General features: G+C 48.9%; 1 protein-coding gene across 1 annotated transcript; it reads right to left on the reverse strand.

Annotated features, from left to right (window-relative positions):
• Positions 1-587: 587 nt before the first annotated feature.
• On the reverse strand, positions 588-16388 carry LOC136308217 (zinc finger protein 343-like). The gene is made up of 7 exons (XM_066235470.1): positions 16293-16388; positions 13256-13321; positions 11730-11829; positions 9815-10058; positions 9576-9634; positions 6162-6288; positions 588-3512 (listed from the first exon to the last, which is right to left on the reverse strand). The coding sequence occupies exons 4-7, from the start codon at positions 9855-9857 to the stop codon at positions 1867-1869; spliced, it is 1875 nt and encodes a 624-aa protein (XP_066091567.1). The 5' UTR covers positions 9858-10058; positions 11730-11829; positions 13256-13321; positions 16293-16388; the 3' UTR covers positions 588-1866.
• Positions 16389-21715: the final 5327 nt, after the last annotated feature.

Here is a 21715-nt window from a genome sequence, read left to right on the forward strand (position 1 = left end):
ATCCCACATTAAATGCAGGTCATTCCAGCTGGCTCGATGTCCGGAGGAAACCTGGACTCGGCTGCGGACCTCCGTACCCCTGAGTCCTCTTCTGGAAATGAGAAAAATTCTTCAACAGGCACTCAAGCGGGGATCCCGGCACAGACTCCTGTTGTCCCATCCTAGACGGCTCAGGAATAATGAGAAAGGGGTAGGATAAAGGCAACACACACTAACACAAGGAACACACTTGTCTCTCTCACACTCAACTCAGTCATTCGAGCTCAGACAAAACGCAGCGCAGCACAAAACGGATTCCTAATGTGACCGGTCACTCCTAAAGTTAACAAATCCAAATTTCAGAGAGCGGTGTGCCGCTTCTGAAAGCCCTGGGTAGCTTTCCGGCAGCGTCCCACCTACCACCTCAGGATTGTGTGCTCCGGAGCCCAAAAGCCAAACCAAATGAGGATCCTCAGTGAATACTTACTCAGCTCGAGCTGTCCTTCCGGTCTCCGACCCAAAACTCCGCCAAGGGAGAATCCCGGGCGAGCCCCCAAAATGTTGCATCCACCGGCTACGAGAACAAATGCCAGAGACTTTCAGGAGATTAGATCGTACTTTATTGGCCAAGTTTAACCTGCACAGGGGCGAACTCCCAAGATGTCCGGAGACACCGTACTCACAAAGAGCTGCAAATGAGAGTTGCACCTGGCGCTTACAGCTAGGTCCTTATATATCCTAAGTGAGCAAGCATTCTACAGAAGCAGATGTGGCAGTTAGCTATTCGCTAGGGAGGTCGCACGCAGCATAGCAACAGGGGCCGGCATAGCAACAGGGGCCGGGTTCAGCTTAGTGGCGAATTTCAAAGATAAACTTCTGATAAGGGTCTCTGACCTTCTTTGTTCTCAGCCTCACAGGAGCCATATCAGCACTCTCTGTTCCTGCTCCTTCAACAGTTACACTCTGGCAGCCACAGCACAGCTCCCTGAATCTAACACTGGACTGGGCAGAGGAAGGAGCTGACCTGCAGTGTGTTCACAGCTGAGATCTCATGGGCACTCCTGACCCAGGATGACTGTCTGAACCCAACAGAGTCAAGGGGTGAGGTTCTGTCTCCCCATCTCAACCAGTCATTGAACAGGAAACTGCCTGTGTGTAGAGGCAGTTCTCTGTGGCTCAGAGCAGATCCTAGAGAAGAATTCATCACCATGGCCATCAGCCGCCGTTATCAGAAGCTGCAGGGGTGTGGGTCCTGATAAGATGATCTGGGTAAAGCTCGGGAACATCCTCACTGAAGGATCTCCCCACGGCATGAGAACAAGGACAAATGATCACAGGATCCCTGACCACACTCCCTGCAAACACACGGCCCCTCCCTGAGTATGCCCTCATGGTATGACTGCTGGACACTGGCTGTTTGGTCAATGTTGATGTATTGCTAACGCCTCACCCACAGTCCCTGCACACACTCTTCCTGCCTAAGTGCCTCCTCCTTGTGCAATGGGGGCTGACTTACAGCTAAAGCTACCTGCATGCTGCATGCATGCGACTCCTCAGGTGAATGTGTCCTTGGTGCCTGATGACAGGAGACACATTTCTGCAGGGACACAACTGCACATAAACACACACATACACACACAGACGCTCTGGTGTCTCTGGTGTAAGATGAGGTCTCACTGATTGCTGAAGTCCTGATCGAGGTCCCTACATATGCATACCTTCCCCCCTCCACGTGTCCTCAGGTGTCTGATGACATCTGACGTGTACCTAAAGCTACACCCACATTGCCTGCAAATATCACACTTGTCCTTCGATATGTCCTCTGCTGATTAAGGAGTGCTGCTTTCCAGCTAATGCCTCATCTACACTCACCAAACATAAAAGGATTCAACCCGAGTGAGTCCTCAGGTGCCTCCTAAAGGCTGACTTATCACCAAATCCTCGGCCACACTCTGAACACACAAAGGGCTTCTCCCCAGAGTGAATCCTCTGGTGTGTCTTGAGATGTGTCTTTTGACTAAATCCTCGCCCACAGTCCAGGCACATGAAGGGCTTCTCTCCTGAGTGAGTCCTCTGGTGTACCCTGAGGGTTGACTTATCAATAAATCCTCGTCCACACTCCGAGCACATGAAGGGCTTCTCCCCTGAGTGAGTCCTCTGGTGATTCCTGCATCGTGAGTTATCACGAAATCCTTGTCCACATTCTGGGCACACGTAGAGCTTCTCCCCTGAGTGACTCACCTGGTGTCTCCTGAGCTCTGATTTAAAACAAAATCCTTTTCCACATTCTGGGCACACAAAGGGCTTCACGTCTGAATGAGTCATCTGGTGTCTCCTGAGGAGTGGCTTATGACGAAATTGTAAAAAACACTCGGGGCACACAAAGGGCTTCTCCCCCGAGTGAGTCCTCAAGTGGATTCTAAGGCTTGAGTACTCACGAAATCCTCGTCTGCACTCAGGGCACACGAAGGGCTTCTCCTCTGAGTGAATCTTCTGGTGTCTGTTGAGTTTTGACTTAGAAGCAAATCCTCGGCCACACTCAGGACACACAAAGGGCTTCTCCCCAGAGTGACTCCTCTGGTGTACCTTGAGTTTTGACTTAGAAACAAATCCTCGTCCACACTCAGGACACACAAAGCGCTTCCCCCCAGAGTGACTCCTCTGGTGTATCCTGAGTTTTGACTTAAAAGCAAATGTTTGTTTACACTCCGGGAACAAGAAGGGCTTGGTGCCAGAGTGAGTCCGCAGGTGTCTCCTGAGTTTTGACTTAACAGTAAATCCTCGTCCACACTCCGGGCACACAAAGGGCTTCTCCCCCGAGTGAGACCTCTGGTGTACCCTGAGGTTTGACTTATACCCAAATCCTCGTCCACACTCTGGACACACGAAGGGCTTCTCCCCCGAGTCACTCCACTGATGTACCATGACTTTTGATTTATTGCCAAATCTTTGGCCACACTCATCACACAGGAAAGGATTCTCCATCGATGAATGCACATCAGGGTGTGTGAGGAGGTGTGATTTAAGTGTGAAGCCCCGCCCACACTGCCTGCAAACAGAGGGATTCTCCCCCGAGAGGGTCACCCTGTCTGCCATAACGTTAGATTCCAGGCTGCAGTCTGCTTCGTGGTCACTACAGCTCACAGCTCTGGATCTCAGAGTTTCTAATTCCTTCCTCCCCTTGTCTGTCTGCACAGGGCTTACCCCTTGGGCTGAGCTGGGCTCTATTTCTAGCACCTCATGACCTTCTCTGGAAGGTCCTCGGGGTGGGCTGTTGAATGCGCCTGAGGTTTCCCCCTCCTCCATTTGCACAAACCAAAGTCTCAAGCCATCTTCTCTACTTTCACCTTCTGTGATTTCACTCCAGCAACTCTGAGAAAAAGACATCCGCTCCTGATACCTCAGGCCCGAGTCACCCGGATAGAAGTCACACATGAACGAGGACATGGGAAGCACCTCCTGGCTGGGCAGTGACTCCCGGGAGAAGGCCAGAAGGCAGGAGGAGTGAGGGTCCATTTCTGGCTTTGATTCTGCTGGAGAAAGAAAGTTCGGTCAGAGAAGCCGCAACATTACTGCAGGGAGTCCCCCCTTCTCTCAGGTAAACTAGGGCCCTCCTGCCACTCCTGTTATTAATCATAACTGTACAACATCCTTTGTTTCCACTAATGATTTCTTTAGGTTCTATTTCTACACAGTCCCTTTTCTATGGCAATCCAGTGGAACCATCCCAGAAACATCTTCTACATGTCACTCAGACTAGGAGCCTTCCAGGTAAGCAATCTGCCCTGTAAATAGCTTCAATACCACCAGCTGTTTCTTTCTAGTAAGTCAGCCAAGCCATGAGCCTCCCACTGATGTCCTGTTTACACTTTTGTTGTATTTGGGGGTTACAGTTTCTATAACCACTGTGGAAATCACTTTAACGACTTATTAAAAAAAAACAAAACAGCCTGACCTGTGGTGGCGCAGTGGATAAAGCATCGACCTGGAAATGCTGAGGTCGCCGGTTCGAAACCCTGGGCTTGCCTTGTTAAGGCACATATGGGAGTTGATGCTTCCAGCTCCTCCCCCCCTTCTCTCTCTCTCTCTCTCTCTCTCTCTCTCTCTGTCTCTCCCTCTCCTCTCTAAAAATGAATAAATAAATAAATAAAAATTAAAAAAAAAAAACAAAAACAAAGACTGAACACAAGTTACTTGATCAGGAGGGCTTCCAAACACAAGAAACGCTACATTACACGGCGGTTGAACAGAGTGTATAACAACTGAATCTGAGTGTCAGCTTGCCCATCTCCAGACAAATACTTAGAAGAAATAATTTCTAAGTACTAAGTTCTCTACTAGGTACTGTGACTCCCGCCATGGACAAGAAAGACACAGTTCATTCTCTCATGATTCTGGAACCCTGCACCCAGACCAATCTCATCACACTGACATCACACTTGGCAGCAGGATTTGCTTGGGCCAACAGAGATTGGTGAAAAGTTACTGCCACTTTGGAACACATTTTTAAAAGCCACAATGTGGGACCCAGATGCTGAGGATGGGCCCCATGGCCCCGCCTCAAGCGCTAAAATAGCTCTGTTGCCAAGCAACAAAGCCATGGCCCCAGGGGGCCAGAGCATCACTGGTACAGGCCTTGCGGGTTGATCCCAGTCGGGGCCCAAACGGGAGTCTTCCTCATTGACTCACTGCTTCTCACGTAAGAAACACATTAAAAAAAATTTTTATATTTTTATTACGTGTGAAATATTTTGATGACATAAGATTGTGAATTTTAGCCTGACCAGGCGGTGGCGCAGTGGATAGAGCGTCAGACTGGGATGCAGAGGACCCAGGTTCGAGACCCCGAGGTCGCCAGCGTGAGCATGGGCTCATCTGGTTTGAGCAAAAGTCTACCAGCTTGAACCCAAGGTCGCTGGGTCCAACAAGGGGTTACTTGGTCTGCTGAAGGCCCGTGGTCAAGGCACATATGAGAAAGCAATCAATGAACAACTAAGGTGTTGCAAGCGCAATGAAAAACTAATGATTGATGCTTCTCGTCTCTCTCCATTCCTGTCTCTGTCTATCCCTCTCTCTGACTCACTCTGTCTCTGTAATAAATAAATAAATAAATAAAAAATAAAGACTTAAGATTGTGAATTTTACCCATTCATTTCTACTTTTTTGAAAATGTAGTTATTAAAAAAGTTTAAATCATCCCTGTGGCTCACACTGTATTTGCACAGCACAGCACTGACCTAGAACGAGGGGTGGGAAATATAGAGCTTGAGACCTATTTCATCCTCCCCTCTCTCTCTGTACAGATGACAGGCTCAGGACGGTGTTTATATTGTTCACAAGATGGAAACAAGTCAAAAGAATGATAGTTCATGACACATAAAACCGACATAAAATTCAAACTTTGGTGTCCAAAGAAAACGTCTTCCCAGGACACAATCATACTCATTCATCCACGTACCGTCCTGGCTACTTAGGATGACAGGGAGAGTTCAGAGCAGTTAGAGATCCCATCGCCCACAAAAGACCTAAAATAGCTATTCTCTGGCCCTTTACAGAGAAAGTGGACAAGGGGTGACTCAGGGTAATGTTGCAATCAAAAGTATTTATCAACCTAGGATTAAAGAATCAATGTATGTTTCTTAATAAGAGAAAAAACGTAGTGTATAGAACACAAACCTCAGACGGTTGCTGAAGGCGTTTCTCACTACTCTCCCACGTGCAAACTGCACTTCCAGTCCCACCGGCCTCCTTACAATTCCCTACCCCTGGGAGGGACCATCCCTTCTTTAATGTCTTAGAACCTGCACTTCTCTACCTGAAATGCTATTTCCTTTCACACATTGAGTCTAACTCCGTCACTATATTACGTCTTTGGTCACAAGTTACATCCTCATTGATTTCATATTAAGCCCGCCACCATGTCACAATCGATACTCCTTTATCCTGCTTCACTGGATCATTATTTTTGACTAGCAAAGCTTATAACTGTCTAATGTACCATCCTATCCCTGCACAGAAAGCTTCTTCTTTCTTATTTGTCTCAATACATCCCAAAAAGCCCCCATGGGCAGGGGCTGCTATTCCTTCACTTCTGTGTAGCTCTAAGTGTCTAGAACATTTTCTGGCCACGGTAGGTGGTCCATCCCGCTACCGCAGTAAGGAAGGACAGAACACAGCCTCACCCAGCGAGAGCAGGTTCCTGATGTTCTCCAGCATCACTTCCTTGTACAGGCTCCTCTGCGCAGGGCTCAGCCTCCTCCATTCCGCCTTTGTGAAGACCACGGCCACATCCCTGAACGTGATCGGTACCTATTAACAAGCAATTCATTAATGACCAGCAAGTCACCATCAATTTTCCAAGCGCGATGAGAAAATCTCCTGACCCTCGAGTGTTTGGATCTACGAAACCTTGTTCCAGTTCTTTCCGTAGTTCACAGTTCTATGTACCAAACTCTAATGGCCACGACCATGGCTTTGTATTAAAATCCAAGGGGTGCAGAGTTTATGCATACACCATTCCTGGGCCTTGGACATTTATGATTTCCTTGGAGAACTGATTTGTGAATCAACTTGAAAGCTAGCCACCAAGCAGTGGCAAAGTGGATAGAGCATCGCACGATGATGCAGAGGACCCAGTTTCGAAACCCCGATGTGGCCGTCTTGAGAGCCAACTTATCCGGCTGGAGCGTCGGCTCAATAGCATAAGTGCAGGCTCGCAGGCTTGAACTTGGAATCATAGATATGGCACCATGGTCACTGGCTTGAGCACAGTCACTGGCTTGAGCAAGGGGTCATTCTCTCTGCTGTACCTCCCATGTCAAAACACAAGTGAGGAAGCAGTGACTGAACACTAAGGTGCTGCAATGAAGAATTGATGCTTCTCATCTCTCTCCCTTCCTGTCTGTCCCTATTGGTCCCTCTCTGACTCTCCATCTGTGTCAAAAAGTAAATAAAAATTGAAACCTTTAGCAGTGTTCCGGAAGGTGACGGTGAGGACATATTACGAAAGATTTTGAGATGGAAGAGTTCTAGATGGGGAGAGATATTCCAATTTCAGCTAGTCAACTGTTCACAGTGTATCGTCCAACACACACACAATGTCCAGGGACATTGTAACTCAGCACAGAACTGAAAAACTGTTTTCATTCAATATCACAGGGAAATTTATTATTTAGAATTCTTCTCATTCTCATATTCATATGTTCTCATTCTCATATTCATATTCACCCTATGTCTCTCCACTTCAATACACTCTTTGTTAAATACTGAGCATTTTGGGTAAAACATTGTAGCAACTCTGGAGACCAACCCAGCTCCCTCTCAGGCTCTGGCTCTCGTCACTTGTTCATGTTTCCTGACTCGTCTTGGGGAGTTCAGTAAAGGCGATTGCCCCGGAATATGTGTCTAATCAGCAGGGGGGCCTGGACATTCACAATCGCACTGACCCTCCCCCTCCAGAAATGACAGTCCTCTTAGCAGGGCTCTCCTGGCCTCTCTCCCGGAACTACTTATGTAACCTTACATAAAATAAAATACATCAATGCAATGATTACCACACCAAAAAATATCTCCTGGGCTGTAGCTCTACACAACATCACCAGACAAAAAAGTCAGCCTGAGTCTTAGAGTAATACCTACTTAAAACAACAAAGTAACAAAGAAAGAAAAGCCTGACCTGTGGTGGTGTAGTGGATAAAGTGTTGACCTGAAATGCTGAGGTTACTGGTTCAAAATCCTGGGCTTCCCTGGTCAAGGCACATACGGGAGCTGATGCTTCCTGCTCCTCCTCCCCTTCTCTGTCTCTGTCTCTCTCTCTCTCTCTCTCTCTCTCTCTCTCTCTCCTCACTCTAGAATGAATAAATAAAAATTAAAAAAAAAAAAAGAGCCTGACCTATGGTGGCGCAGTGGATAAAGCGTCAACCTGGAAATGCTGAGGTCGCCGGTTCAAAACCCTGGGCTTTCCTGGTCAAGGCACTTATGGGAGTTGATGCTTCCAGCTCCTCCCCCCCTTCTCTCTCTCCTCTCTGTCTCTCTCTCTCCTCTGTAAAAATGAATAAATAAATAAAAATTTAAAAAATAAATAAATAAATAAAGAATTATAAGTATGTACAAATCTCATCCAACCAGGGAAGCACACATAACCAGACCAGGAAGTTTCACCCAGGGCTGCAAAATGGGCCTCCCACCCTGTGCATTTACAAGTACAGTCCTCAGAGAGTCCTGCCCATTCAGGGGTGTCTGAACCCCTACCACGTTTTTATGGAAAGAGTTTGGCTGGAGGCTATAGCCCAGGGGTCCCCAAACTACGGCCTGCAGGCCGCATGCGGCCCCCTGAGGCCATTTATCCGGCCCCCACCGCACTTCCGGAAGGGGCACCTCTTTCATTGGTGGTCAGTGAGAGGAGCATAGTTCCCATTGAAATACTGGTCACTTTGTTGATTTAAATTTACTTGTTCTTTATTATAAATATTGTATTTGTTCCCGTTTTGTTTTTTTACTTTAAAATAAGATATGTGCAGTGTGCATAGGGACTTGTTCATAGTTTTTTTTATAATCCAGCCCTCCAACGGTCTGAGGGACAGCGAACTGGCCCCCTGTGTAAAAAGTTTGGGGACCCCTGCTATAGCCTCTAGTAACAAGCAAAGGTCACCGCATTCAGAATAATTAACTAGGTCGGCAATCAGGTGATTAAGAACATCCTTCCCAGTTTAGGAGAAACTAGAGCAGGATCTCTGAACCCAGAATCAATACCTCAGGCCTTCCTGCAAAAATTCTTTTTTTGGGCCCTGGCCGGTTGGCTCAGCGGTAGAGCGTCGGCCTGGCGTGCGGGGGACCCGGGTTCGATTCCTGGCCAGGGCACATACAAGAAGCGCCCATTTGCTTCTCCACCCCCACCCCCTCCTTCCTCTCTGTCTCTCTCTTCCCCTCCCGCAGCCAAGGCTCCATTGGAGCAAAGATGGCCCTGGCGCTGGGGATGGCTCCTTGGCCTCTGCCCCAGGCGCTAGAGTGGCTCTGGTCGCGGCAGAGCATCGCCCTTGGTGGGCGTGCCGGGTGGATCCCGTCGGGCGCATGCGGGAGTCTGTCTGACTGTCTCTCCCTGTTTCCAGCTTCAGAAAAAAAAAAAAAAATTCTTTTTTCGGTGACATTTACTGTTCATGTTCAATTGAGTTCAAATTCACTATTTTTAAATACTATTGCTCTACTCTATCCTTTGCTTCTCTACTTGTTCAAAAATTTCAATAGTAAAAAGGTAAAAAGATGTTCACTGCAAAAGACAGTATCTTTAGCTAGTGTGATGTGAAGTGAATTAAATACACGTTTAAAATTTTTAATAATCTCAATTTTTAAAAATATCCCTTATACTTTGCACTTTCCTAGAATCTACTAATCTTGGGTAGATTTTATGACAAAGAAAATGAAACACACAAATGCTGGAGTCATTCTAAATTAGACAACATGGTGCCTGACACAGGCATGGACTGTCTAATGCTGTTCACTCTTTCCCTTCCCCAGAAAAGAAAATATCCTGTTTGCCTATTCTGTGGAAATTGGGGCAGCAGTTCAGAAAAAAGGGAAAAAATTTAATGCCAACTCACCAGTGTTTCTGGTTTTCCCTCCTTTTCTTGGAGCGAGTCAGTGTAGTTGGAAGGCAGACCTAGGGGAAGAACAAAGCTCTGAGGGTGCAGGCCTCCCAGAATGCCCCGGGGAGCAGCTCCTCGGAGCCCAGGACAGAGGGAGCAGTCCCTTTACTCAGCTGGGGTCACTACAGGGCTCTCAGCTAAGCCTGGAGCCTTACCCCTCCTCCTCACCTCTCCAGACTCTCAACAACTCTCACCTTTAGCCTCATGATTTAGGGTCAGATTCTTCATGGTCTCCATGTTTTCCTTGCTCTCCTCCCGGTCCTGCTCTCCCAGGGCTGAACAATCAGGCAACGTCACAGCCTCAGAGTCAGACCAGTGTTTGCCCTGAAATGCTACCTCCAGGCCAGGTAGACGTTAAGATCAATTTCTGCTTCTGCGCCAGGTCACTTCTCTTTATCGTCCTTGTGAAAGCCAATCGTGTTTCCATGAAGCCAGCACCTGCGGGTGGAGCAGCAATGTGACGTTTCCACACTCCTTACTGTACAAATCAGGCACTGCAGCTCCTGAGAGCTCCCACCCCAACCGCATCCCCACTCACCCACAGACTTGGGTCAGAGTCAGACCAAAAAAAGAAGCACAAGAACCAGAATTCTATATATTCACACTCAGTCCCGGGTTCCCACAACCATTCACACACGCCTGTTCCTAGTAGGTGTCCCCTTGCCAAAAGCAGGGGGGCTTTATGGTCGGCTCTGCACCCCGCACACCACAGGGAATGCCTGTCTATTTAGCTCTGACTGACCTCGTGTGACCGGAGCCCAAATTAATCAGAGATGCACATCTACAGCCACCTCCCGAAGGCAGTGGTCCCCAACCTTTTTTGGGTCACAGACTGTTAGATTTGGGGAGGTGTGCTGTGGCTGCCAGAGTGTAACTATTTTTTTTATTCATTTTTAGAGAGGAGAGAGACAGAGACAGAGAGACAGAGACAGAGAGAGAAGGGGAGAGGAGCTGGAAGCATCAACTCCCATATGTGCCTTGACCAGGCAAGCCCAGGGTTTCAAACCGGTGACCTCAGCATTTCCAGGTCGACGCTTTATCCACTGCGCCACCACAGGTCAGGCCCAGAGTGTAACTATTGAAGGAGCAGGCACAGGGAAGTGCTGATAGGGTTCCTGTGAGGCTGAGAACAAAGAGATCAGACATCCTGCATTCTATTGGTCAGAGACCCTTATCAGAAGTTTATGTTTGAAATTCGCCACTCAGCTAAACCCCGCCCCTGTTGCTATGCTGCGTGTGACCTCCCTAGCGAATAGCTAAACTGCCACATCTGCTTCTGTATAATGTTCGCTCACTTAGGATATATAAGGACCTAGTTGTAAGCGCCAGGCACGACTCTCGTTTGCAGCTCCTTGTGGGTACTGTGTCTCCGTACGCCTTGAGCGTTCACCCCTGCGCAGGTTAAACTGGCCAATAAAGTACCATCTACACTCCTGAAAGTCTCCGACGTTTGTTCTCGCACCCGGTGGATGCAACATTTTGGGGGGCTCGTCCGGGATTCTCCCTCGGCGGAGTTTTGGGTTGGAGACCGGAGGGACAGCTCAAGCTGAGTAAGTATTCACTGAGGATCCTCATTTGGTTTGGCTTTTGGGCTCCAGAGCGCACATTCCTGAGGTAGTAGATGGGACGCTGCCAGTAACCTACCCAGGGCTTTCAGAAGTGGGACGCCGCTCTCTGAAATTTGGATATTTGGATTTGTTAACTTTAGGAGTGACCGGTCACATTAGGAAACCTTTTTGCGCTGCGCTGCGTTTTGTCTGAGCTCGAATGACTGAGTTGAGTGTGAGAGAGACAAGTGTGTTCCTTGTGTTAATACTGTGTGTTGCCTGTATCCTACCCTTTCTCATTATTCCTGAGTCATCTAGGATGGGACAACAGGAGTCTGTGCCAGGATCCCAGCTCGAGTGCCTGTTGAAGAATTTTTCTGATTTCCAGAAGAGGGCTCAGGACTACGGAGGTCCGTCACTGAGTCCAGGTTTCCTCCAGACCTTGAACCAGCTGGAATGACCTGCATTTAATATGGGATGGCCCACAGAGGGCACTTTTGACCTTCCAACTTTATTTGCTGTCAGAGCCACGGTCTATAGGGCACCCCACCCAGACCAATACCTGTATATGGATGTGTGGGTAGATATAGCCACCGAGCGGCCTGGGTACATCAGAAAGTGTCTGAAGGACAGCCAGCGAGGCAGGCGACCAGTTTTTCTCACTACGGGAAATGGGAAAGTTGGGAGGGTCAAAGAAAAGGAAAAGGGAGAAGCCTATACCCCAACACGGCCTGGTGAACTGTCCAGACTTTACCCTGTTTTGCCTGGACCACTGGAGGACCACCTAGACCCGGTGAATTCCCCTCCACCCTATCGGCGGCAGGAGGAACCAGATTCCTCGCAGCAGGACGTGAGCGGGCTCTCGAGCCTGCCCCACACCTGAGGAGGGGTGGTCTATGGTGCAGGAGGCACAGCCATTTTGCATCTCCCGGAGGCGCCTCTGGCACCAGATGCTGGCCCACGGCACTTCCTCGCCTCATCTATGTGCCTTTTTCCACTAGTGATTTATACAATTGGAAACATCAGAATCCCCCATTTTCCGAGAAACCTCAGGGACTAATATCTCTCCTTGAGACAATTTTTAGGACCCATCAGCCCATGTGGGATAATTGTCAGCAGATTTTACAAACCCTCTTCACTTCTGAAGAAAGGGACAGAATAATGAGAGAAGCTGCTAAAGCGGTATTGGGAGAGGAGAGGGAAACTCGGGAGGGAAGAAGGGAAATAGAAGATGTTCTCCCGTCTCAACCTCCTACCTGTGACCCTAATACCGCTGGTGGAAGGGACGCGCTCCTCCAGTATCGCCGGGCTCTGTTGAGGGGGCTCAAGGCAGCAGCTAGAAAGCCAACCAACTTTAGCAAGGTAAGTGAGGTCATCCAGGGAAGGGAAGAATCCCCGGTAGCTTTCTTAGAGAGACTCATGAAGGCGTATAGAGTGTACACCCCCTTAGACCCAGAAGCGGAAGAAAACAAGAGGCTAATAAACATAGCCTTTGTGACTCAAGCCGCTTCTGATATAAGAAAAAAGCTTCAGAAGATTGAGGGGTTCGAGGGAGAGAATAGGAGTAAGCTATTAGAAATAGCCCAGAAAGTATATATCAACAGGGATGATCCGGAGGTTGGCAGAGCAAAGGAGGTAGCCAAGATCCTGATTGCTGCTCAGAAACCTCCCCCCAAAAGAAAGGACCAAGGACAGCGAATAGACAAGGATCAATGCGTCTACTGCAAGGAGAAAGGACACTGGAAGAGAGAGTGCCCAAAGTTGAGGGCCGACAGCCAGAGGCCAAAACAGGCCCCAGAGGTCTTGCTCCAAACCTCAGACTGACGGGGCCAGGGCTCCATTCCCGTCAGCTCCCAGGAGCCCATGGTCACCTTGACAGTCGAAGGAAAGCCAACAGACTTCCTAGTAGCCACGAGAGCCACCTACTCAGTCCTAAAGGAACCACAGTGCCAGATGCAGAAGGCAACTACTAAGATAATGGGGGCAACAGACAAAGCAGAAGCCTACCCACGGGCCACCGTAAGAATTACTGACTTAGGCCGAGGCATCATCACCCACTCTTTCCTAGTCATTCCAGACTGCCCTTACCCACTGCTGGAGGGGACTTATTGCAGAAACTTCAGGCCACCATAACCTTCCAACGGGAGGAAAGCCCTATGGGGAACAAAGAGGCAGAGGTCAGCATGGAAGTAACTGTCCCACTGTCTGAAGAACACTTACTTGCCACCGTCCTAGAAGGTAAGGAGGGCAAAGAAGGGGTCCCAGACGCCCTGCGTACCCAGGTACCTGAGGTTTGGGCGGAAACCAACCCCCCAGGTTTGGCTGTTCACCAACCGCCTGTCCTGGTGCAACTGCTAAGCACTGCTAGCCTGGTTAGGATCAGGCAGTACCCGGTCCCGGCCCGAGCTAGACAAGGAGTCGCCCGGCACTTGCAATGCCTGCTGGAGGCAGGCATCCTCCGAAGGTGTCAATCAGCCTGGAACACCCCGCTGCTTCCCGTCCAGAAACCGGGGAGCCAAGACTATTGTCCGGTCCAGGACTTGCGGGAGGTGAATGCGCAGGTAGAGACTATTCATCCCACGGTGCCTAACCCGTATACCTTACTGAGCTCATTGCCCCCAACCCATACCTATTATTCTGTCCTGGATTTGAAGGATGCCTTCTTTTGTATTCCCCTGGCACCTCAGAGCCAAGAGATCTTTGCCTTTGAATGGAATGACCCAGATAATGGACTGGTGGGGCAGTTCACTTGGACCAGACTACCACAAGGGTTTAAGAATTCCCCCACCATTTTTAATAAAGCCCTCAGCAAAGATCTGCAGGCTTTCCGCTCCTCCCATCCGTCAATCGTACTGCTCCAGTATGTGGATGACATCCTCATAGCTGCCAAGGACGAAGGAGAGTGTGAGGAAGCTACCTCGGACCTGCTTCAAGATCTCGGGCGAATGGGGTATCGAGTCTCCGCCAAGAAGGCCCAGATTGTGATGCAAACTGTAAGTTATTTGGGGTATAACTTACAGGGAGGGCAAAGGACATTGTCCAGCCAGAGAATTCAGACGGTCTTGCAGATCCCCGAACCTACTAGCAAGAGACAGGTACGAGAATTCCTGGGTGCAGTAGGATACTGCCGACTGTGGATATTAGGCTTTGCAGAACCAGCTAAACCTCTGCACAAACTAACCAGGGGTAAGGAAGAGCAGTTCACATGGACAGATAAGGAGAAGCAAGTATTCCAAGCACTTAAAGAGGCCCTGGCAGCTGCCCCAGCTTTGGCCCTGCCAGATCTGGCCAAACCCTTTCAGCTATTTATAGTAGAAAAGGGAGGGGTAGCTTTAGGGGTACTGAGCCAGGAACTTGGGCCGTGCAAGAGGCCCGTCGCCTGTCCTAGAAACTTGATCCTGTAGCCTTGGGATGGCCAACATGTCTGAGGGCACTTGATGCCACCGCCATACTAGTCAAGGAGGCTAGTAAATTGACTTTAGGGCAGGACATCCAAGTCATTGGGGAACACTACGTAGAGCAAGTGCTGCGAGCTCCTCCTGACAGGTGGCTATCTAATGCGCGGCTAACGCAGTATCAGGCTCAGCTGCTGAACCCTCCCTCTGTTCAGTTCCTCAAAACTGCGACCCTGCCTGACCTGTGGTGGCACAGTGGATAAAGCGTCGACCTGGAAATGCTGAGGTTGCTGGTTCGAGACCCTGGGCTTGCCTGGTCACGGCACATATGGGAGTTGATGCTTCCATCTCCTCCCCCTTCTCTCTCTCTGTCTCTCCTCTCTCTCTCTCTCTCTCTCTCTCTCTCTATTTCCCTCTCTCTCTCCTCTCTAAAATGAATAAATAAATAAATAAATTGAAAAAAAAAGCTAAAAAACAAACAAAAAAAAACTGCGACCCTGAACCCAGCCACCCTGTTGCCGATACCGGACTCCACTTTGGCCCACAATTGCAAGCAAATCCTTGACACGGCGACTGGCTCCCGCCCAGACTTAGGGAATCAGGCCTACGGGAAGGCAGATCTGACTCTCTTTACTGACAGGAGCAGTTTTATCAAGGATGGACAGCGGTATGCAGGGGCAGCAGTGACCATGGGAGATAAGGTCCTATGGCAGAAAGCCTTGCCCGCAGGGACATCTGCACAGAGGGCAGAGCTAATAGGACTAACCAGGGCCTTACAGATAGCGGAGGGAAAAGTTGCCAACATCTATACTGACAGCCGGTATGCATTCACCACCGCCCATGTTCACGGAATCATATATAAGGAGAGAGGCCTCCTGACAGCAGGGGGAAAGGACATTACGATATTTATTGGGCTAAGTTAAAGAAGGAACGAGCATATCCTCACTATTCAGACTGTATTTAAATTTGTTATTTTGACAATGCTTCAGTTTATTTATTCTTTCTCTGCAGACCGGTACCAAATGGCCCACGGATCGGTACCGGTCCACGGCCCGGGGGTTGGGGACCACTGCTCTATGCGAATTGTATGTCCCAGAATCATCTCAACTCCTCCAAAAAATGATATGAACCTGACCAGGCGGTGGCGCAGTGCATACAGCGAAGGACTGAGACGCGGAGGACCCTGACACAAATCACCGAGGTCGCCAGCTTCAGCGCGGGCTCATTTCGTTTGAGCAAAGCTCACCAGTTTGGAAGCAAGGTCGCTGGCTGGAAGGAGGCGTCACTTAGTCTGCTGTAGTAACCTCCTACATCCCCCACCCCCCACTCCCGTTAAAGGCACATATGAGAAAGCAGTCAATGAACTAAAGTGCCGTAACCAAAAAGTGATGCTTCTCATCTCTCTTACTGTCTGTCTGTCCCTGTCTACCCCCCCCCCGTGACTCTCTGTCAGTATACAAAGAAAAAAAAAAAAGAAAAAAAAAGAAAAATTATATGTGATTTCCTGCTCACCAGCCCCAGCGGGAGACGGAAAGACCCTGGAAGAGCCCCGCGACTCAGAAACTCCAATGAGGATAAGTCTCTACCCACTTCCCCGTCCCTAAATACAGGTCCCGGGCGGCGTCCTGGCTTCCAGATTGAAACCTCCCGCACTTCCCGTGCCATCTACTGCACACCAGCCTTCAATCCACGCGGGTCCAATCCACCAGCTCCCCAGCACCGCTCCTAACCTTACGCACTGCCTCTCCCGTCCCTCCTTCCAGCACGGTAGTCAACCCGCAAACCGCGCCACCAGAAGAACTAGTCAGAGGTCCACGTGGTCTCCCTGATCATTTGTGAATGAACTACAATTCCCAGAATCCCTGGAGGCTCCGCCTCTCACTGTACGCAACAGAGAGAATTTAAATCAGGAGTTTAATTTACCTGAACATTGTATACTCTAGTGACAGCCGACCCGTTTTTCAAACTTTTCATTTACTGATTTTCGAGAGTGAGAATGGAACTCAGAAAGAAAGAGAGAGAAACATGGATAACTTGTCCCACTTATGTTTGTATTCAATTGGATGATTCTTGTATGTATCCTGACTGGGGATGAAAACTACAATCTTTTTGCATATTTCACGATGCTCTAACCATCTGACCAAACAGGCCACCTCTTCCATTCTCTTTTCTTAAGAAACTGAAGTATAAAACATAATATTTCCGGAAAGAAGTCTGTTACCAGGGTTTCAAACAATAAGACTACAATCCAGAAGTCTCTGCGGCAGTCTCTCCTGAGGTTATTCCGGTCCAGACGGTCCTCTCCAGGGTTCTATTCCGAGAAGGTATTTCAGGTTTCCGAGTCCCGTTTGTCGAGCCCACAGGCTGCAAGGCTCTTCTGGTATTTTGCGTGTTTTCCCCTTCACGTGATACAGCGATACTCACTGCGTTTAAGCTGAATAACACACACGCCTCCTTCCGTGAGCCCCATCTAAGTGTGGCCCCGTGCTGCTGGCCCGCCCCTGCGGGCAACCCCATGTCACTAGCAGGAAAACCAGGGAATGCAAAGCGGTCACCCCACTGTGGATGCTGTGCACTCGATTTCCTCTCTCCAAGTCAGCTGGTGGCAGAGAAATGCAGGACGGCTTAACAACAGAGTACAGCACACGATGTGAAAACTGAAATCGGACGTGGAGAAGCCAGGTTCCCCCAAATTATAATAACTCTCCTCTGTCCTACTCCTCCTCCCACGTGATAGAGCTGCATGAGGTGTGTAAAGCCAGCAGCCAGGGCCACTATCACAGCTGCCTGGCCCATGCAGGTTCGCATTGGATTCGGACAGTTGGTAAAGAAACAACGGAGCCAAAAACTGGTGGGCCATTAGCTTTAATCCTAGCTTGCACCCGGCAGGCAAGTAAAAATACACACTGGGCTCCAAAACCCACTCACATTCAGTGCTCACAAAGCTGCTGACTTATCCGAGTTTCCTAGAATCAAAGGTTTCTAGCTCACCAGCCTTATTCACCTCTGTTCCCCATCTCCTTCCTTCTCCAGCGTCAAACTGCACAAACTGGCCTTTCACTCAATACTCCACCATCTTGGCTGCTTCTCCTGGCCACATGGCCTCTTTCTGCTCTCCTCTCTCTGCTCTCTCCTCTAATGATAATCTCAGGAACCAAGAGCGCAAGCTCCTGTTCTGCACCCATTTTATAGTGTAGATTCACAACCTTTAATCCAATATACAAAACAGGGAAGTCTCTAATACAAAGTCACTTCTCTGAGGCATGATTGGATTGTACCACCCCACATCAAAAAGGGTGGGAAAGGCCTGACCAGGCGGTGGCGCAGTGGATAGAGCTTCGGACTGGGATGCGGAGGACCCAGGTTCGAGACCCCGACATCTCCAGCTTGAGCGTGGGTTCATCTGACTTGAGCAAAAAGCTCAACGGCTTGGACCCAAGGTTGCTGGCTCAAGCAAGGAGTTACTCAGTCTGCTGTAGCCCCACAGTCAAGGCACATATGAGAAAGCAATCAATGAACAACTAAAGTGTTGCAACGAAAAACTGATGATTGATGCTTCTCATCTCTCTCCGTTCCTGTCTGTCTGTCCCTATCTATCCCTCTCTCTGACTCTCTCTCTCTCTCTGTCCCTGTAAAAAAAAATAAAAAATAAAAAAAATAAAAAAGGGTGGGAAAGGCTTAATCCCAAAACCAAGCCCCAGGCTACAAGGATTCTGCCTGCCTTTAGCCCACCCCCAACACACATTACTATCACCTGGGTAAGGGCCTCCATGTGGGCAGTGCCATCTTTAACAAAGTGAGCATAATATATTTTATCTGCCCAACAAGGTGTTTCCTGAGATGGACAAGGAAGCTCTAAGGAGGGTCTTTGCACAGAGGTGACTGGATTGGGCCCTTGCCCACAATTCCATCCCCATCCCTGTCTCCCCCCTACTCTAGTAGACAGTTCCACCCTGGTAGACCTCGCATTTCCCGTGGAGGTAAATTGCTCTATTCCTCTCTCTCCACCCTCCTTCCATGATAGATTAGTGGACTCATCCTCCCCGGGGTGTAGGCTCAGATTTCTGTGCCTCCAGGAAGTCTCCTCTGGGCCCATGGTCTGACAGGATTTTTTCTGATCACCAGAGAAAATTGCCCAAAGAATTAACATTCTATTCAATCCTAGCCTGATCGGATCTCTCATTTAGGCAACTGTGATCTTTCTGAGGATGGCACCATCTACTGTGTCACTGCTGCCTTATATGTCCTGAATAAACTGTGAAAACTTTATTCTCAGAAGAGAAAATGATTGGATTAATGGGTGGATGATGGATGGATGGATGGAGGGATGGAAGATCATTTCATGAAAAAGACTCAAGGAGTCAGCCTATTGCCACCTTCTGTTGGGGGATGGGTCTTTGTTTAAGAGCTGGGCACAGATAAGGTGGCAGGGTTGTATCACATGGTGGCTTCAATTGTTGTTCCTACAGAAACAGACCATCCCATTTCCTCCAAACCCCACATCTCCAACTTCTGTTTCTGCTTTTCAATGGAGACGATCAAGAACTTCACTCACTGGACTCTGATCAATTATTACAACTCTTCACCTTGAGATGACACTGTCTCCCGGGCAGCCGTGCCCCCTGCTGACATGCCCAAGGTTCTTGCTGGGAGACAGCTGTGTGCGTTCTGAGTAGCTGTGCTCTCCTGAAATGTTTATTCCTGCGCTCCCTTCCTGTTAACCCTTTCTGGGTGTTTCTATGTTGAAGTCACTAAATTGTCCAGCCAGTATTTCTCATAAAGGTTTTACCTTCACATGCTTCCATGTTTCCTGGGTCCACCTACACCTCTTTCTGCTTCATTCCTCAATCTGCATTCACTTGAATTTATTTCAAGTTTACCTATAGATTTCAGTGAGATCCTAAGGATCTCCCCCCTGGAAACCATGAATAAATAAATACTCCTGGCCTGACCGGGCGGTGGCACAGTGGATAGAGCATCGGACTGAGATGCGGAGGACCCAGGTTCAGGACCCCGAGGTCGCCAGCTTGAGCGCAGGCTCATCTGGTTTGAGCAAAAAGCCCACCAGCTTGAACCCAAGGTCGCTGGCTCCAGCAGGGGGTTACTCGGTCTGCTGAAGGCCCGCAGTCAAGGCACATATGGGTGGGCAGTCAATGAACAACTGAGGTGTTGCAACGCGCAATGAAGAACTAATGGTTGATGCTTCTCGTCTCTCTCCATTCCTGTCTGTCTGTCCCTGTCTATCCCTCTCTCTGACTCACTCTCTGTCTCTGTAAAAACTAAATGAATAAATAAAATTTAAAAATAAATAAATAAATAAATACTCCTGAAAGTTGAGTACAGGACCTCACTTGTACGTGCATGTGTGCATTATTCTGTAAGGACAAACGACAGTTTTTCTTAGTCTCTAAAAAGTTTTATTACCGTGAGGGAGACAGAGAGAGGGTCAGGAAGGGACAGACAGACAGGGAGAGATGAGAAGCATCAGTTCTTCATTCCAGCACCTCAGTTGTTTACTGATTTTCTCATATTTAACAATCTTTTTTTTTTTTTTTTACAGAGACAGAGAGTCAGAGAGAGGGATAGATAGGGACAGACAGAGAGGAACAAAGAGAAATGAGAAGCATCTATCATCAGTTTTGTTACATCCCAGCAAGAAAGACCACAGCAGACACAAAGTAAATTTTATACGTTTTATTGCAGACCTGCACAGGGACTGCAGGCAACCCATGCAAGGGAGCACTACAGCCCCCCAAACCTGCACAGGATGCAGGTAACCCACACAGGGGAACACTGCAGCCCCCCAAACCTGCGCAGGGACTGCAGGCAACCCACGCCTCCGAAGAGACTGGAGCACTGCAGCCACGAGCTTCTACAATGGCTCCTTTTTATAGGGTGGCTATCTAGGATGAGCAAGCATCATACAGAAGCTGATGTGGCTGTTAGCTATTGGCTAGGGAGGTCGTGCGCAGTTACAGGGGGGGTATTACTCAGTGGAGAATTTCAAACATAAACTTCTGATAAGGGTCTCTGACTCAATGCAGGATGTTGCTGAACTCTTTGTTCTCAGCGTCACAGGGACCTTGTACACTCTAGGCAGCCCCAGCATGTCAGTACTCCCTGAATCTAACAAGTTTCTCGTTGCGACACCTTACATGTTCAATGATTGCTTTCTCATATGCCTTCACTGCGGGCCTTCAGCAGACCGAGTAACCCCTTGCTCGAGCCAGCGACCTTGGGTTTAAGCTGGTGAGCTTTGCTCAAACCAGATGAGCCCGCACTCAAGCTGGCGACCTCGGGGTCTCAAACCTGGGTCTTCTGCATCCCAGACGGCGCTCTATCCACTGCACCACTGCCTGGTCAGGCTTTTTTTCTCATATTTTGAACTGTCCAATTGGGCTCCATGGGCTCAGGTGGAACAGGTGTAAGAAAGGGCTTGGCCAAAGCACCGGGTCTTTGGACTAAGAAATAACAGCTGGGGTATGACAAAGCTGTCTTGGAGAAAATAGTAGGATGATGTGTATAAGGCCAGTATCCACGGACACCACCACAGCCGCCTGATCCATGCAGGTTCGCATTGGATTCGGACCGTCGGTAAAGAAACAATGGAGCCAAAAACTAATGGGCCATCATCTTTAATCCTAGCTTGCACCTGGCAGGCAAGTAAAAACACACACTGGGCTCCAAACCCCACTCATTCAGTGCTCATAAAGCTACTGACTTATCCGAGTTTCCTAGAATCTAAGGTTTCTAGCTCACCAGACTTATTCACCTCTGTTCCCCATCTCCTTCCTTCTCCCTGCACAAACTGGCTTCTCACTCAATACTCCGCCATCTTGGCTGCTTCTCCTGGCCTCCTCCACGTGGCCTCTCTCTGCTCTATGCTAATCCCAGGAACCAAGAGAGCAAGCTCCCGTTCTGCCCCCATTTTATAGTGTAGAAATCAAAACCTTTTAATCCAATATACAAAATAGGGAAGTCTCTAATACAAAGTCACTTATCTGAGGCATGATGGGATTATACCACCCCACATCAAAAAGGGTGGGAAAGGCTTAGTCGTATAACCAAGCCACAGGCTACAAGGATCCTGCCTGCCCACAGCCCGTCCCCTACACACATTAATATCACCTGGGCAATGGGCTTCCATGTGGGC

Source organism: Saccopteryx bilineata, chromosome 6 (genome assembly GCF_036850765.1).
Source record: "Saccopteryx bilineata isolate mSacBil1 chromosome 6, mSacBil1_pri_phased_curated, whole genome shotgun sequence".
NCBI lineage: Eukaryota > Metazoa > Chordata > Mammalia > Chiroptera > Emballonuridae > Saccopteryx > Saccopteryx bilineata.

What these genes read in the sequence shown, in the direction of transcription:
- LOC136308217 (XM_066235470.1), bottom strand. Translation starts at nt 9,857, where the DNA reads ATGGAGACCATGAAGAATCTGACCCTAAATCATGAGGCTAAAG. An exon ending in CCTAAATCATGAGGCTAAAG is followed by an intron (nt 9,635 to 9,814) that starts GTGAGAGTTGTT and finishes TTCTTCCCCTAG; the next exon opens with GTCTGCCTTCCAACTACACT. An exon ending in CAGGAACCTGCTCTCGCTGG is followed by an intron (nt 3,513 to 6,161) that starts GTGAGGCTGTGT and finishes TTCTTTCTCCAG; the next exon opens with CAGAATCAAAGCCAGAAATG.